General features: G+C 49.0%; 1 protein-coding gene and 1 long non-coding RNA gene across 2 annotated transcripts; one reads left to right on the top strand and one right to left on the bottom strand.

The window, feature by feature from the left end:
* MAU2 (MAU2 sister chromatid cohesion factor) lies at positions 276-13,647 on the top strand (the record flags this gene model as incomplete). Its single annotated transcript, XM_021378348.1, is given in 16 exon segments — positions 276-371; positions 1,404-1,498; positions 1,998-2,025; positions 2,436-2,591; positions 3,031-3,177; positions 3,642-3,732; positions 4,043-4,146; positions 5,100-5,177; positions 5,618-5,683; positions 5,966-6,049; positions 6,512-6,561; positions 6,802-6,879; positions 7,322-7,433; positions 8,037-8,127; positions 9,536-9,663; positions 10,900-13,647. Coding segments are annotated over 16 exon segments (1,479 nt in total), but the record flags the coding sequence as incomplete, so codon positions are not given.
* Positions 13,852-16,101, bottom strand: LOC110388769. Its single transcript, XR_002432978.1, has 3 exons — positions 15,993-16,101; positions 15,542-15,687; positions 13,852-14,628 (listed from the first exon to the last, which is right to left on the bottom strand). It is a non-coding gene; the product is annotated as an uncharacterized LOC110388769 (long non-coding RNA).

Genomic DNA, 16,606 nt, shown 5'->3' with positions numbered 1-16,606 from the left:
AGCGCCTCTCCTGCAGAGGCAGTGCTGGGAATATTGGAGTAGTGCTCAAAGGAGCTAAATAGCCGATGCCTTTGAGCAGACTTCAGTTATCACTGCGTGGTTTTACACGTTAAAAACTTACTTGCGTTACTTTTCGTGTTTTAAGATTCCTGACGCGTGAGGCTTTGGCTGAGGATCAGCACAGAACCCATCTTGTTCAGAAGCTCCTGCTGCTAATGGTGGCAGCGCCCAGGGCCTGGCTCTTGTGTTGACTTGGGTGTGTGTTTCTGTTTCAGAACTCAGTGGACACGGCGAAGCCTCTGTTACGCAAGGCCATCCAGATCTCTCAGCAGACTCCATACTGGCACTGTCGGCTGCTTTTCCAACTTGCAGTGAGTGATGTTCTATTGCTAATTGGGCGTACCGCGTAGCACTGTGGCTGCAAAAATGGCTGGAAAACATCTGCGTTACGTAAAAGATCTTGGACACCTCTTTGTTTTTTTCCACTCATCAGTATCAGTGGAGAGACAGAGTTGAGGGACTTAATTGCTCCTTAGAGGTGCTCTGCGGAAGAGAGCTGGTTAGCAAGCAGTTCTGTCTTTGATAACTGTCTCAGTAGTCACCTGTACTTGTCTTCCCCCTCCTTCCTGATGAGCTTAAACAAGCAGACCAACTTCCTTGAAAAGGAATTGCTGAGCTCCTTTGTGTAGTTTGGGAACGCTGAATCGTGCAGAGCCTTTCCTATCGATTAAAGGACAAATGTTTGCTTTGCAATGAGTTAATGCCTGAGTACTCACAAGAAGCTTAAATGTTTTTCTCGGTGCCTCCCACTGAATAGGATCCTTTCTTGGAGCTTGACATTCTTTGCTGATTTCTTTTCTGTGTGGTATTTCCTTTCTGGCTTTTGCTTGACCACAAGGGTCCGTATGCCTCACTGCCTCAGTGCGTGTTCTTCTGCAGTTGCGTGGCTCTCTACCTGAGTCTGGAGAACCAAGTGTGAAAGCTGGGAGGCTGCAGGGAGGGAGGGGTGCTGTGCAGGCTGTGCCATCCTTTCCTCATCACCTGAACCGTGCCTTGCAGACTTCCTCTGCTGCTCCTGCTGGGGAGCGCTCATTGTGTAACTGTGTGAGGTTGGTTAAGTCTGAGCTGTTCCTGTTTGATCTGCACATGCTCTCAGTAAATTATGACAACTTTGGAGTATGAAACCTAGCTGAGAAATTCCTTCTGAAATGTTACAGGCTTCTTTTCTGGAGAATGCCAGGCGTTCCTGGACAATGAGTCCAGAATCAGACAAAGTAATTAATGTGCCAGTTTAGCAGCTTATCACACGTAAAACACAGAAGTAATTACATTAAAAAAAAAAAAAAAAGGCTTATCAGGCTCACTAAGAAACGCTGACCTCCTTTGGCCTTTTTTCATTTCAGCAACTACACACTCTTGAAAAAGATTTGGTATCTGCATGTGACCTCCTGGGAGTGGGAGCAGAGTACGCTCGGGTGGTGGGGTCAGAGTATACCAGGTGAGTTCCACATGGCCTTGGTTTTTTCCTTCCCACAAGGAATATTCTGGTTTCTTCTTATTTGGACACGTTCTGCTACGTCCTGCTCTTAAGTTCTATCTCTAAGTGAATTAGAGATGTGGCCTCTGATTGCTGCTTGGGTTTTACAGGCACACCAGTATTCCTGAGCACTCTCTTAGATCTGAGAGTTTGTTCAGCTCTTTAATTTTCCTGTGCAAATCAATGATGTCTGCTAAAACTCAGGAGAGGTTTCTGTTGTTGTTTTTCAAACTGAACTTTGTTTATTGTCTTTATTAGCAAAAGATTTTCCATTAGCCTTGCTTTGACTGTAGCAGCTATTGCAGCTGGAACCGTCTGAGGCTCAGGCACAGACCTGAGAGGTTGGGTTTGTGGTTCCTGGTGCTGGGATTGGGCTGCTCCATCTAGCTTTTAAATGCTCTTTCTGTGGGGGGTGCTTTGTGTTTCCTTGGGATTATGACGTTGTTTTGTTTCATTTCAGAGCACTGTTCCTGCTAAGCAAGGGAATGGTGAGTCAGATGTACTTCTAAAATTGTAACTAGCGTGATACAAGCTAGAGGAGAAAGTAACTTATCTGAGCATCAGTTGTTTGTTTTGAGGTATTCTCTGTGCTCTGTATATTGTGTTCTCTTCATGTGAGCACAAAATTAAATGGCCCCAGAATGAGCCTCAGCTCTGTAGGATTCTTGTGAAGGGCTTCCTCTGCTGCCTGTTATCAATAATGACAAATACGTGGTTTCTAACTGTGAGTTGTCATTGGAGCCCTTGGAATTAAGGATGAAAAACTGTTCCAAGGTTGCTGCTGTTGCAGATAGATGCCTTTGAGTCTATTTTAATTTGAAATAATGGATCAGTGGACCTTTGGTCTCTGAGCACCTGAGCTGCCGAGCACAAAACGGATTTGTCTTTGGAATTACAGCTCCTTCTGATGGAACGGAAGCTGCAGGAGGTGCACCCCCTCCTTACCCTGTGCGGACAGATAGTTGAAAATTGGCAAGGAAACCCCATCCAGAAGGAGTCGTTGCGTGTGTTCTTCTTAGTCCTGCAGGTCACACATTACCTGGATGCCGGGCAGGTGAGTGCAGGCTGTGAGAGCTGGGCAGGGTGTTGCCCCAGAACAGCAGAGCTTCTGATGCCGGGGCATTTCTGTTGCTGTGTGTGAGCAGTGACATGATATCGTTCCCTCTACCCCGAGGAGAGGCTTGCTTTGCTACGCTTGCAGCTGTGGTGACTGCTCTTCCTTCTCTGTATTGTGGGGGAGCAGGCGGTGTGTGTGGTTCTGAAAAATGTTCTGAGCATCTGGTGGTGTTGCATGCAAATATTAAGTTCTGCTGTTAAACCTGGAGTGGACCTAAAGCACTCACTGTTCTGTCCTGCCAGAATAGTGACGTATGCATTAGCTTCAGTTCACAAGCACGGGGATTGTTCATGGCTTGGCAAGTTTTCTCAGCTAAGTAAGCGTTCAGGTAACTGGGATGCAGCGGCTGTGTCTGAAGTGGAATCATCTTGTGCAGGTGAAGAGTGTGAAGCCGTGTCTGAAGCAGCTTCAGCAGTGCATTCAGACCATATCCACGCTACATGATGATGAGATCCTGCCCAGCAACCCCGCGGATCTCTTTCACTGGCTGCCCAAGGAACACATGTGTGTGCTTGTCTACTTGGTGAGCAGCTCTTTTTTACTTAACGGGTATCGCTAATTAATGAGGATTTGCTTAAAAAGGGTCTAGAACCAGCAGTGATCGATTCTGCAAACCACATGCTGCTTTGCACGACACTGACAGTTTAATTCTGACACAGCATCTGTGGGGAGATTGCTTTCAGTGACGTCAGTGTTTGAAAAGACTGTGCAAGAAGTCTGGGAACTGGAATAAAGCTTCATTAATATCAAGCCAAATAACTCTAGGGGAGGGTTTGATTCTGTGTTGGCTTGTTTTTACCAACAGAAGAGCAATCTTGACTTCATGCTCCTGAAACTAATTGCCTCACTTCTTGAATGTGATGTTGTTCCTAAGTGATATAAAACCTTAGTTTAAAATGATGGGTGCCTGGGGAGTTGTCGTGTGAATGCCCAGGCCTTTCCTCAGCAAAGAAAATGTTCAGTAATCTTTCCTCTGTCCTCTGGCAGGTGACAGTGATGCATTCCATGCAAGCAGGGTACCTGGAGAAGGCTCAGAAGTACACAGACAAAGCACTCATGCAGCTAGAGAAGCTAAAAAGTAAGGATAAGGATGAGAGTTTGGCTGATGCTGCAACATTGCGTTACTCCTTGCTAATTTAAATGTAAAAAGAAACCAGCAGACCTTTTCAGCTCACTGGGACAGCCTCTCAGTCTGTTTCTGCTGCATCTAAGAACTGTGCTGGGTGGTTACTTTGATTTTCTGAATACGGAACTGGAATTTGCACAAAGAGTTCTTTGTGCTGAGCCACCTGCACTGGGAAGCTGGCTGGGCGCAGGAGGGTCCGCGTGCCCTGGATGTTAGCATTGTCTTAACTTCACTTACTGAATTCCCTTTGTTCCCTCTTCAGTGTTGGACTGCAGTCCTATCTTGTCATCTTTCCAAGTTATTTTGTTGGAACACATTATCATGTGTCGGCTTGTCACAGGACACAAAGCCACAGCGTTGCAGGAGGTAAACGTGGGCTTCGACCATTTCCTTAGCTGGGGATGTGTGCAGTAATAACTTGTAAAATTGTGTTTCAAGGAGATTCTTGGGCTTAGATGGGGGTTAAACTAACAGCCATAGTTAGGCCTGATGGTGCTTTGGAATTTCCCACCTCTTAAACTGTTTTATTTATCAACACTCTGGAGTTGCTGGTGGGGTTGACAAGCACAGAGCAGTGGCTGGAAGTGGCCCCTTCTTCCTGGTCACCATTGGTCTGGTGTCTTTTCCCTCTGCTTCGTGGCTGAGGGCAGCTCTTAACTCTTCCCCTTTCACTTCCTTGTAGTGTTCCTGTCCTGTCCACGTTCTTCTGTCTTTAAGGTTCTCTGGCTTTCTGTCCTTTCTTCCTCTTAAATAATTTGGGGGGAAAAAAGGAGGGGGGCAGCGTTCTCTAACGTAAGAGTGAACTGCACTTCTTTCTGTTCTCCCAGGCGTTTTTCATTCCCGTCTACCCCTTGTTTATAGGATGTACTGCTGCATCATCTCAGCCTCTGTTGTCAGTCTTCACATGAATTCATGTGGGGGAAAATCAGCTACAAGAGTAGTGCCAGGTTCTCGCTTGCCCTCCTTGCAGGGAGGGTTTGATTCCGGCTTTTCTGTTGTGTGCTAGCTCAGAAGCTGAGCATTTCCGAGCTGAGCTGTTATTTGTTTGCAGGTGGTGCCACCAAATGGCAGAACTGCTGCAAAGCAAATAATTCCAAAGCAGTCCTCGTGTGTGGGGGGGGTGGGGAGGAGGGGAGGAGCATGCACGGAGCAGCCTGCCCTCAGCCCCAGGCACAGCTGGCTCTGCCATTGCTCAAGAGCAGGACCAGGTCCTGGAACGGGTTGCTGAAGCTTACTACGTGATGTTCGTGATGGATAGAGGGCATACATCAAAACGGAGGAAAAATATCTGAAATATGTTTATTTCTTTTCCCTAACAGATCTCACAAGTCTGCCAGCTGTGCCAGCAGTCTCCCAGGCTGTTTTCTAATCACGCTGCCCAGCTGCACACTCTGTTAGTAAGTGTCTGTGATGAGCAGTAAACCTGTGACTCTTCCAAGGGCTGTAGGTTGAGCAGTCACCAGTAATGAGATCACAGTGATGCAGACAGCAGGATTTCCTGCTGAGCAATGGAGTTTGCTTTGCTTTTTGCCTGTCCTGCTGTGGGGGCTCGCAGCCAGCTCTGCTGGCAAAGTCTTAAATCCCCTTTTAAAGCGTCCTGTGGCAGGGTAATTAGTACACAGCATAAATACACACTGTGCATGTTTGAGACTAGGTTGTGGGAGCTGGGTGTGGGGACCAATATAAGTAGCATTGCTATTTGAGTGTTATAAGAAATTAAGAGCATTTTTTTCAGCCAGTATGCCAAGATTTCAGTGGTTCTGTCCGTGCTTGCCTTCTTTGTGTTCTGGGCTTGTCACAGTGTGCTGTTACCTTAAACACATCATGTCTTCTACAGGGGCTCTACTGCATTTCTGTTAATTGCATGGACAATGCAGAAGCACAGTTTACCACGGCACTGAGGGTAAGGTTTTTCTTCTCACAGTATTCACTGAGGTGGTTGGGCTTGTGGTGATCGTGTGGGGCACCGGGTAGGTGAGGCTGGAAGGGAAGCCTGCATTAATTGCATTAGTTCAGATTTTCCTCTGCTGAACAGAGTTCAGGTCAGGAGGATTTGTTAGCAGCTAAAGAACAGACACCAAACCCGAGCGTTTTCTTTCTTCCCTTTGTATGTATTAAAGATGGAGTGAACTAATTCTGGGTTAGATGCTGAAGTATTTTGACTATGTGCTCTGTTTTATTTCAGCTCACTACACACCAAGAGCTGTGGGCATTCATTGTGACAAACCTGGCCAGTGTGTACATCAGGGAAGGCAACCGGCACCAGGAGGTGACTGCTCACTGCTTCCTGCACGGAGCTCTATGAGTCAGGACTGTCTGCTTTTGCTCTCTCAGCTTTTTAACAAAGTTGCCTTTTTTTTTTTTTTTTTCTGCATGGTTCGTTTCTGGTTTGGATTAACTAACGAATCTGATGCAGCGTTTGGATCCGGAGCAGCTCAGTTAAATGGCTGCTAAGGATTTTCTGAGGAAACGTGAACAGTTTATAGGAACTTCTCTAAAGTTTAAGAGAGCATATTTTGTATAAAACTTGATTCTAGGACCAATATGGACATGAAAACTTCTAGCATTGGAATGTCTGCAGTGTGATTTAACCAGTACATGTAAACTTCAGTGTGCTCGTGGTGACTTTGTTTCAATTTGATGTGCACTTTGAGTCAGACTCTTGCTGTCTATACCATAAGCTGTGTATGTTAGAAGCACTGATTGTCTCTTTTCCCCTCTCTCTTTGTAGCTTTACAGCTTATTGGAAAGGATAAATCCAGACCACAATTTTCCCGTGAGGTGAGAGTTCCAGAAACAATGCTGACGTTACGCTGCTGGTGGTAATACTGGTTTTGTATCAGGCTTTATTCAAAGAAAACAACAGAATAATCCTCTTCTTTTCAAGGTAGAAGCTCTGATCGTGTGTTAAACATAATGTTCTGTGCAGAGGTTTGGTTACGGGGCACACCCCTAGAAATGTGCCCGTGCTGTGGCTGGTCACTGCAGTGCCTCAGTGTCAATGCTCTGTTTTCTTCATAGCTCGCACTGTCTTCGAGCGGCAGCTTTCTATATCCGAGGTCTGTTCTCCTTCTTCCAAGGAAGATACAACGAGGCAAAGTGAGTACGAAGCCGTGCACCTGGAAAGGTGGGGGGGAAAGGAAAAATGAAATGGGGACTCAAACTGAACACCAAAACTCAGAGGCTTTGCTTTCCCCCACCTCCTGGGTTCCCTGTGGGTGGAGCCAACTTGTTTCGCTTAAGGCAGATGCTCTACCTCACATCTCTTTTGCTCTGAGTAATAATCATACTCGTGAGCTGTTCTGCAGCGGTGCATCTGAAAGAAAGGCTTTCCAAGGGAGGATGTGTGTTACAGTCCTTGCTGAAGGAAAGGTGAGGTTTGGGAATGAAGCGCTTTGTTTCAGGTCACCTGCAGCACGCTTTGAATCCCGAGCGCTAATATTTGCTGATGGGGTTAATTTGGTTCTTGATGCTGTTTCTTAAAAACGTCAGGGAAAGCAGATTTTGGTTCAGTGCTTCGTGTTTTGCTCTGTGTTGGCAGGAGGTTTTTGCGAGAGACGCTGAAGATGTCAAATGCAGAAGATTTGAATCGATTAACAGCATGTTCTCTGGTGCTCCTGGGTCATATATTCTACGTGTTAGGGAATCACAGGGTAAGCCTTCGCTGTGCCTGCTGCTGCCGTGTAAGTGTCGGACTTAGGGTTTGCCAGAGGAAATTGGGGTGCTTCCTCAAGTCGTGTTTAGCAGTGTTTGTGTGTGGGTGCCTGCTGGGCTGGCAGCTCGTGGATTTACACCAATCTGTGGCTGCAGTGTGCACACTGAGCAGCACTCTGGAGCAAAGCAGTAGTGTTCGAGTCCTGCTGTAGAGATGGGTGTTTCTGTAATGCCTGAAATCACCTGGGGGGGAAAAAAAAGAGCAGAAAAAAGGACAAGTAACATCATGCAGTGGGATTGCTGGGGAGGAACTGTGGGTGCAAGCTCTTCGAAATTCTCCTCATGTGCCAGAATGTGTGAAATATTTCTGTTATCTTGCACAACACAGACACCGTAATTCCTAGGACACAGCAAAGTTCCTGACAGCTGTAGATGATATGTTTGGCTTGTTGTCCCATTAAGCATTTCAGCTTGCTAGCTAGAGCACAGCAGCAATTAAATTAGGCAAAACTTCTGTCTCAAATTCAACATCTCCTCGATATATTACATATTTGCAAGGGGAAAAAACTGCATGTTTGATGTCGATGTCTGCTCTTCACCAGGAAAGTAATAACATGGTAGTGCCAGCCATGCAGCTTGCAAGCAAGATCCCGGATATGTCTGTGCAGCTGTGGTCTTCAGCTCTGCTGAGAGGTGAGTGAGGAAAATGGCTTGTGCTGAAGTGGAGTGTCAAAGAACCATTGCTGCTCACTGGGGTTAGAATGGGGGGTGCTCATCCTGCACACTGAGTGCTTGGGTTTGCAGAGCACTGCGGCTGCGTGGGGAGGGCTCCAGTCCACACGGTGCAGTGTCCGTGCTGCTCTTGCAGGGCTTTGCTTTGACTGCAGCTCCTGCTGCAGTAAACATTTTATTAGGCTTCGCTTCTGTGTGGGGCCTTAATAAATACAAGAGGCTGTTATATCACTCGTACATAAATATTGCTTCATCTGACTGACATGGGCCCCAGGATGCTTTGTTCAAATATTGACTAGCTTCTTGGCAGGCTGTCAGCGTTAATGCTGCAATTGATTTGCTTTCACTGGAAAATAAAGCAGTAACTCTACCCCTTTTCCAAGAACTCACCCCACAGTTTCAGTTTCTGTTAAGCTGTCGTGCTTGCTGTAAGCGTGGTGCTGTATGCCGAGCACTGGGCCAGGTTTATATTCTTCTTTGCTGCTGCCTTTGCTACAAAACTGCTTCTAGGGAATTGAGGTAACTTCTCTCATTTGTTTCCAAGCAGCAGTTGACATACAAAACATGCCAGTAACACAGTGAGTCTGCTGTAGATGAAAGGTTGTCCCTCGTTCAGCTGTTGCTGCTCCTGCCACGTCCATTTGCCTGAGAGCACAAAGGCACCGTTGCCATTCTGCTTTGGTTTTTCTAAGAGCTTTCCCATGGAACTGCTAGCTTCTCTTTTGAAGAAAAGGTGCTCGATTGGGAACAGTGGAATGCCAGCACCTGCTGATGGACAGGAGCTGCGTATCTCAGCCCTTGTACACTGCTAATTGTTGTTAGCTAAGATTGCAATGCTTACTGTGTTACCAGTCTGAAATCTGGCTGAGCTGACACATGCCAGCAAACCTCACAGGAAGCAAAACAGTAGGATCCATGTTGGGGATGGGCCTGGAAAGCAAAGGTGAATGAGGGAAAGGGAAAATAAATGAACTGCTGCGAGGTGCGCGCTGCCAAAGCATGGTGACATCTGGTGGGCCCCAGTCCCCACTAGATGGTGCCAGACACTAGAGAAAGCGAGTGTGCCTGCAGCACAGAGGCTCTCGCTGGGTAGGGAGGTGCTTTCCTCCTTGTCCAACTGGTACAGAGTGTTATTTTAGTGATGGGAAGCTAAAATAACATCAGATCCTGCAGCGTGCACTGCCTGGCCTGTTGGAAGAAGGAAGGGCTTGGGTTCCCCGTGTGCCCCTGCCCGTTCTGACTGAGATGGCCTTGATACGTTGGCAGTTCAGAGAATTCAGTCATTGCTGTAGGGCAGAGTCGTGTCAGATAAGAGGGAAGCAAGTCCGAGCAGTGGTTCTCGTGAGCGAATGAAGCTCTCATCTTTCAGACCTGAACAAAGCCTGTGGAAATGCGATGGATGCACACGAGGCAGCACAGATGCATCAGAACTTCTCCCAGCAGCTCCTCCAGGACCACATCGAAGCGTGCAGTCTTCCAGAACACAATTTAATCACGGTAAGCCATCTTCGTCTTCCGGTTACGAGCGTTCTTGAGGCGAGACGACGAGCTTTGCTTTCCTTTGATACTCCTGTGAGCTCTTTGTTTCCTACAATTGTTTTATTGGCACTCCAAGACTTTCTGTAATGGCTTCTGTAGGAGATAGCCTCTTCATTGTGGTGACAGCTGCTGCTTTTGAAAGAAACTTCATACATACTCGGGTTTCATTTTCATGTTGAGATCATCCTATCCACCACCTTCTGGGGGATGCTTTGTACCACACTGCTAAGAATACGGTTTCTATTGAGATTTTCGTGTTTGTGGGTTTTCACCTTATCTATCAGGCTGAATTTCCAGTTAATGGTGTTTGATGTCAGTATAGCTGCTGCCTTAAGGGGTACCTACCTCTGGTCTTCTTACTGTCAGAACCACTTTTAACATTGTTTAAAAAAAAAAAAACCCAACACAGAGTGCTCTCCTATGCTGGAATTCAGCAAGGCTGAAAGATAACCCGTTCTTTTAGACCGAAATAACGTCCAAGTGGGAACTTGAGATTCAAGGAAACCCGACATCTTTTCCCAGCGTTCCCTTTTTGGGAGAGAAAAGGCTGGGAGGAAGAAGCTGATTGCTGGCTGTGGTCACAGAGGGGTCCTGAGACCACGTGTGCTGGGGGCAGCCCATGTTGGCGATGCTCACAGCCTGTCCCCCCGAGCTCCTTGCTCTGCTGACTTTGCTTGCCATTGCTGGCTTATGCGTAATCCGTGCTAGATTAAAAATGTGAAGGTGGAAGAGGATTACAAACTAGGAAATCTGCCTAGTTCAGGAGATACTGATAAATTTGAGAGGAAAACATGAAACGGGTGAAAACCAGGAGCTTTATTCACTCTGGAAACACTCTAGCTGCAGTGTAGAATGGGCTCAAACAGAGGCATCCAAATTGAGGTCCCTCATTCGTGCAAGTCACGACTTCCCCTGCTGGGCCTGCCAGGCTTCACCTGCAGCAGCAGGAAGCACTGCTGGTGCTGCATGGCAGCCAGCTCAGTTTGGAACAGCTGCAGTGCCAAAGGAGAACATCCAAGGGACAGGAGTGTGTGAAACAGAGTCAAACCTGACGCTCAGCTCGTCGTGAGATCTGTAATTACCTCGAGGCAGTCAGTGTGCATGTGTGGCCAGCTCCCTCCTCTGGCCTTGCTGCTGCTCCTCCCCTTCCCAGGTCGTGGCTGGAGGATTTTCATGCTGTTTGTTATCTTGCAGTGGACAGATGGACCACCTCCCGTACAGTTCCAGGCACAGAACGGACCCACCACCAGCCTGGCCAGTCTCCTGTGAAACAGAATCAGGACAGTGTGTTTAAAAAAGAATCCAACAAAAAGCCAAAAAGAAAAGAAAAGGAAAAAAAAAAAAAAAGAAAGGAGAAAAACTCATTGCAAAATCTTTTCTTCAAAGAAAAGGCAGCAAATTCCTCTTCTAACGAGGGCCTTGTAGGAAACCGATTGCATAAAGACAACATACATTTCATAGACTTGCAAAGTGAGAAGGGCATTTTAAGCTACTTTTACATAACGTGTGTGAATATACAGCTAGCGTGTATATACCTACTGGTTTTAATCTGTTTCCCTCTTACTGAGAAGTAAGGTTTAGTCCAAAGGACGCTTGTTCCTTCAGTTGTTAGAGACTTGTTTTTTAAAATTTGTCACAGAAAGTTGAGAGGACTTGCACAGTTTGGAATACTGGGCGTATTCTAAGTACTTCAGCCTTCCCCGAGTTACGATGCATGCCAGCTCTAACATCTTCTGTGCCCTTCCACTCCTGGGAACAACGGGATTCAATCCTGACTGGTTGTAGGGTGCCCTGAGTTCTGCATTCAGCTTCTGAGGTGAAATTATTGTGTGCGAGTCGCCTTGCAGTGAAGGCAGTGCTGAGGGCGGCGGGGTCTGGGTTTTAGTTCCTTGGGACGAGCAGAGGGGCAGATCCCACAGCCTGAGCTGCCAGCCTGGGCCACTGCCACTGCTTTGTCAGGGTCTTCCTTCCACGTCCCTGCTCTGCTGGTTCCCACAGGGTGAGGCGGAACCACAGCTCTCTCCATCTCCGCTGCTTCATAGTGGTTTGTAGAGGAGGAGGAAGTTTCTTCTCATTTTGGCCCAGCAGCTGGGAAACAGCATTTTGCATCCTGCAGCCTCACCAAGGCAAGGCAGCACCTGTGCCTTAACGATTTCTACCAATGATTGCAGTGAGGGTTCAGCTCAGCAAGGTGGTTTAAAGCTGGTTCCCGCAGAAGCAAAAGGGCTGCACTTAGCAAAAAAAGTATTTCTGTGTTAGCTTCCCTGTTTTATCTCCCTCTTTTGAGCTCTTTGGTCTCCCCGTGCCTCCGCAGCTGTCCTGAAGCAGGATCAGCGTGGCCCAAATTCCTCCTGTAGGAAACAGTACAGAAGTTGTCAATGCCAATGCATCAGTAGCTTTACAGCAAGGAGCCGTGCCAGGCTGCTGCAGTGCGCTGTAACCTTACACAGTTCCGGGGGTCAAATAAAGGTATATTTTTTTTTTCCTCTCCTGGTAGCTCTGCATATTTATCTCCCAGTTTGAAAAGGGAAGGGGAAAGGAATCTGTTAGCTCAGTTGCTTTGGTTGGTCTTTGTGCTTTTGTGGAGAGAGAGGAGGCGAGTCTTTTAGAGGAAATATTTGACCCCTCAGACACGTACAATTCATTGTAGGAGGAAGGCTGTGAAACCTGTCTCTCATGGGCCTCCTTTTTGAAAACCCTTTCCCCTGTCAAGTGAACGCAGATGCATTTTGTGATTCAAAGCCCTCAGCTTTGACCACTGAATGACATGAAAGGGACTCCTCCTCATCCCCACACTGGGGTTTTATGCTCGTCCTACTGGCCGCGCAGGGGCGAGTCAGATCCTGTTTTCAGACAGTTCCTTCTGCAGAAGCCGTGTGTATTTTAGGCCTATGGAAAACGTGCCCTCGGTGTCGCTGTAAGGAGAGTATTAGCGGGGCTGCAAGAAGAAAGTTCAGTGCCATTTTGAAGTCTGTTTTATTCCCTAAAAACTCCGCCAGGAAGGGAAGCGGTGAGGTCTGTTGGCTGCAGGGATGGGCTGGGCACAGGGAGAGTCCGTGCAGATGGAAGCTGCTGCTGCTGCTCCCCGTGCTGTTGTTTGGGATGGAGCGTTCCCTGCCAGGTGTGAGGAATGGCTGCAGCTGTGCAGATCAGCACTCGTGTGCTTTCACATCTCCCGCAGTCTCATTCAGACGCCACAAACTCTCTTTTTTCAGTCTGCCATCCAACCCGAGGCTGTTGCTTACCTGATACACGCCCATGGCAACTGCAATAAGTGGCTTTAAAAGTTGGCCAGAAAAGTGCTGCTTCTATAAGGCAATATTTTAAAAAAAAAATGACCCCAGCTGCAGAGAGCTGTGGTTTGGGCTGAAGTCAAGAAAAGATTTTGCAGCAGGAAGGGTCCCCCCGGTGCCACGCGGGCGCTGCATCTCCTGCCCTCACCCTCCTGCTCCGGGGGCTGCGTCGCTGAGGACTGCGTGCCAGGAGAACGTTTGCAGCGGCACGAACCAAACTGCTGGCAGCTCCAATCCCTGCCGCTGCGCTCAGGAGGGAAGGGAGGCCCGGAGGGAGCTCCTGCCAGCAGCACGCTCGGGTTTTCAGCACCAAGTTTTCAGCGTGGTTGAATTTGTCCCATCGGGAGGAAGGACGTGGGACGCCCGGTCTGCAGCACGCCAGCTTCGCCCGCTCTTTGCTTCCCTGCAGAATGGAACCCGGGGCGCAGCAGCAGCTGAACTGAGGCCCTGCCCCATCACACAATATCAAAGCTCGTGTAAATTTGGAAATAATAATCTCGGTGATTTTCTATCTCTGAAATTCAAGTGTACATTTGTTACAATGTACAGTGCTTTTTAACTACACTTGTATATTAAATTATTTAATAGTTTTTGCTTTTCAGTATCTTTTGTATGTAGCAGAGATTAAAGCAAGGACCTCGTGACTGAAGTTCTTCCTAATTTTTGGATGCATATGTAAAGTTGAACAGAAAACTAGAAGTTTACAAACAACGTTCTGTTAAGTGCTTGGTTTAACTTGATTTGAACAATGTATTTCTAACCTTTCTTGTCCCATCATTGAATTCTCTCTAGAAGCAAACACGAAGTCTTTTATGAACTTCTAAAAAAAAAAAAATAATTATTATTATTCTTCTAAAGATGTAATTTAGGAAACTGTACAGTTTTTTTTTTTTCCTCTAGTATTTTTAAACGAGTAGCAAGAACTTAAACATCTAATCGCTGCTTTGTAGATAGTGTAAAAACTTTTGTATGTATAGAGATGCAGTGCGAAGAACAGCGTTTGCCTGTTGTGGTTCATTCCCTGCAGCGCGAGTATCAGGAAGGCCCGTGTACATGTGAAATCTAGGTTCATTTTGGGGATAGGGAATTTAAAAACAGAGAAAGGAAACCCACGAGCTTTCTCTGTTGTCCCACACGTGCAAAAATGTACACTGACAAGTAGCTGGGCCTTCAGTTGTTACACCGCCCGTAGGCACGCGAGGTGCAGCACAACTGCGCCGCGTTGCTTCACTGCTTTGATTTTTATTCCGTTTTGCAAATCTGCCAGAAAGGAAAACTGCGATGGAAAGGGTTTGGGGGCGTCCCCCTCTGCTCATCCCCAGCCTCCAACCCACGCAGAGCCATCCCCGCTCCCTTGGGATGCACCAGTTTCTCAGTGGTAACAGCAAGGGGAGGTGCAGCTGTAGCTCAGGCTGCCTGGAACACCTGGAGGCTTCGGGATGAAATCCCACCGGTCTGTGCTCTTCTACTGTCTGTCTTAGCCAGTGTCTTTCATTGCTTCCTGCAGCGAGCCTTTAAATGTTACGTCAGGTTTGTACAAGGTATTGTTAAGTGTCTGTAGTTCTCCCTGAGTAGCAGGACGTGTACCTTCTGCCCACGCTCCTTTCTGAAGCTGTACATACACTAACTCCTGTAATGAGATGGAAAACCGGGGGCATTCGTTTTTGCCTTCGCTTCCTCTCGTTTTCTATATTAGAAGAATTTTTAAATAAAGTTTAATTTTACTTCTTCTAGCAGTTGGTAGAATACTAATTCCTTCAGCGATCCTCAGGCAGTCCTGCCCGCAGAGGGCGCGTTCGGGGCCCTTCCCATCGCCCTGCCGGGACCTGGGCTGCCTCGCAGCTCTGCCTGCCCCGCTGTACCAGGGCTGCTGCCCTGCAAGGAGAACCGGAATTTCCTGATGGGGAACCTGACTCCTCTCCTCTGCACGCTGAGGTGGCGAGGAACTTGCTGCAGGGACTGCTGGAAGCTGGCAGATGTCAGGGTTACATGAAGGCTCCTGCAGGTTGATCGAGCAGCTGGCGTTGTTATTTCTTAATTTGGTCTAAGCCAGAAGTATTTCTTTCACCGCAGTTGTGCACTCAAGGAGGATATCGTGTCTGATCTCCACAATGTGGTGGTTTAAGGGAAGAGTGCTTTCTGTCTCCACATCCCAGAACTGGAAGAGTTCAGGCAGGTGTTTTTACGTTTTGACACGGAATTTAGAAGGAAGAAAGACACGGAACCGATCCGTCCGCCAGCGAAACCGTGAAGAAACTGCAGGTTTTAGAACTTGTTGCGTACTGCCTCTTTCCAAAGCACCACCTGAGCTGCTCAGCTAGCGCCCTACGTTTCCCCTTACAGCAGGTTTCGTTCCAACAAGCTACTCGCTTCATGAAAGCTTTAACCCGTGGATGATGGAGACTTCTGGAAAACAGCTTCAGCTCGCCGCCAGCTCATCGAGCAGCTCGCCTGCACGGGAACTCGCGGTGACACAGAGGGGGCTGCGTGGGACCGCGAGGATCAAAGCGTTCCTAGGGAAGGGCCTCGCCCTCAGTACTCACCCTGCAGTTCCCGACCGCCTCAGGTGAAGCCGGGAGCTGTGGAGGCCCCGGGGCTGAGCCGCGCTGTTAACCCTTCATCGGCTGCGGCCAAACGGGGCTGCGCAACGGGTGGAAGAAGGGGATTTACCGCACACATCGCCTTCAGCCTTTATGAAAAAAAAAAAAAGAGAGATCGAAGGCAGCGTTAATTGGGAATCTTTAATCTGGGGGCGAGAACAGCGCGAGAAGGCAAAGCGCGCCGCGATCCGGAGCTGCTGGGCCGGTGACGCTGCCCGGGGCTGCAGCTGCTCCGCGGGATCCCGGGGCTCTCGGGCCGCCCCCACTCAGACAGCGGCCGAGCTCGGGCGGCCCTCACCTGCGGGCGGAGGGGTTAAGCCCGGAGGCGTGGCCGAGAGCCCGGCGCTGCCTGCGCACCCCGACCTACATCGCGGGAGGAAGCGCGATGACTCACCGGGGCCCGCCGCCGCCGGGCCAGGGCGGGGAGCCGGGGGCGGCCGGCCCTATCGCGGGCCCCAGGCCGCGCTGCGCGGGCGGATAAGGGCGGCGGCGCGGCCCCTCCCCGCGGGCAGGGCCTCACCTCAGCCGGCCTCGGGGGCGGCCCCACCCCGCCCCTCGCGGGTCGGCCCCGCCCCTTCCCCTCGCATTGGCTGCCGGTTGCCCACTCACGTGGTGTCTCTTGGAGCCTATTGGTCGCGCTGCCCGTCAATCATAAAATCGCCCCGCCTCATTCCTCGCGGCTTTGCATTGGGGGCTGGCCGAAGGCGGGCTGTGGCTACGATTGGCTGGCGGGATTGGTGGGATTTGTAACCCCGGCTTCTCATTGGACATCGTAGCCGTCAATCTTCTCTTTCAAAAAAAAAAAAGCAATACTCCACCCCCGTGCCGGAGGGGGCGGGGCGAAGGGACTTGTGGGCGGGGCTATACCGAAGGGGGCGGGGAGAAGGGGGCAGGGGGCGGGGCGAAACCGCAAGTTTGTCCAAATCTGCCTAGCAACCGGGGTGGGCGGGAAAGGCGTCCCGAGGAGGTGACGGTTGGTGGCGCGCGCGCCACCCCGGGAGTCCCGCT

Source organism: Numida meleagris, chromosome 27 (genome assembly GCF_002078875.1).
Source record: "Numida meleagris isolate 19003 breed g44 Domestic line chromosome 27, NumMel1.0, whole genome shotgun sequence".
NCBI lineage: Eukaryota > Metazoa > Chordata > Aves > Galliformes > Numididae > Numida > Numida meleagris.
The sequence above is the reverse complement of the archived record's forward strand: the minus strand, read 5'-3'. Positions and strand labels throughout refer to the sequence as shown.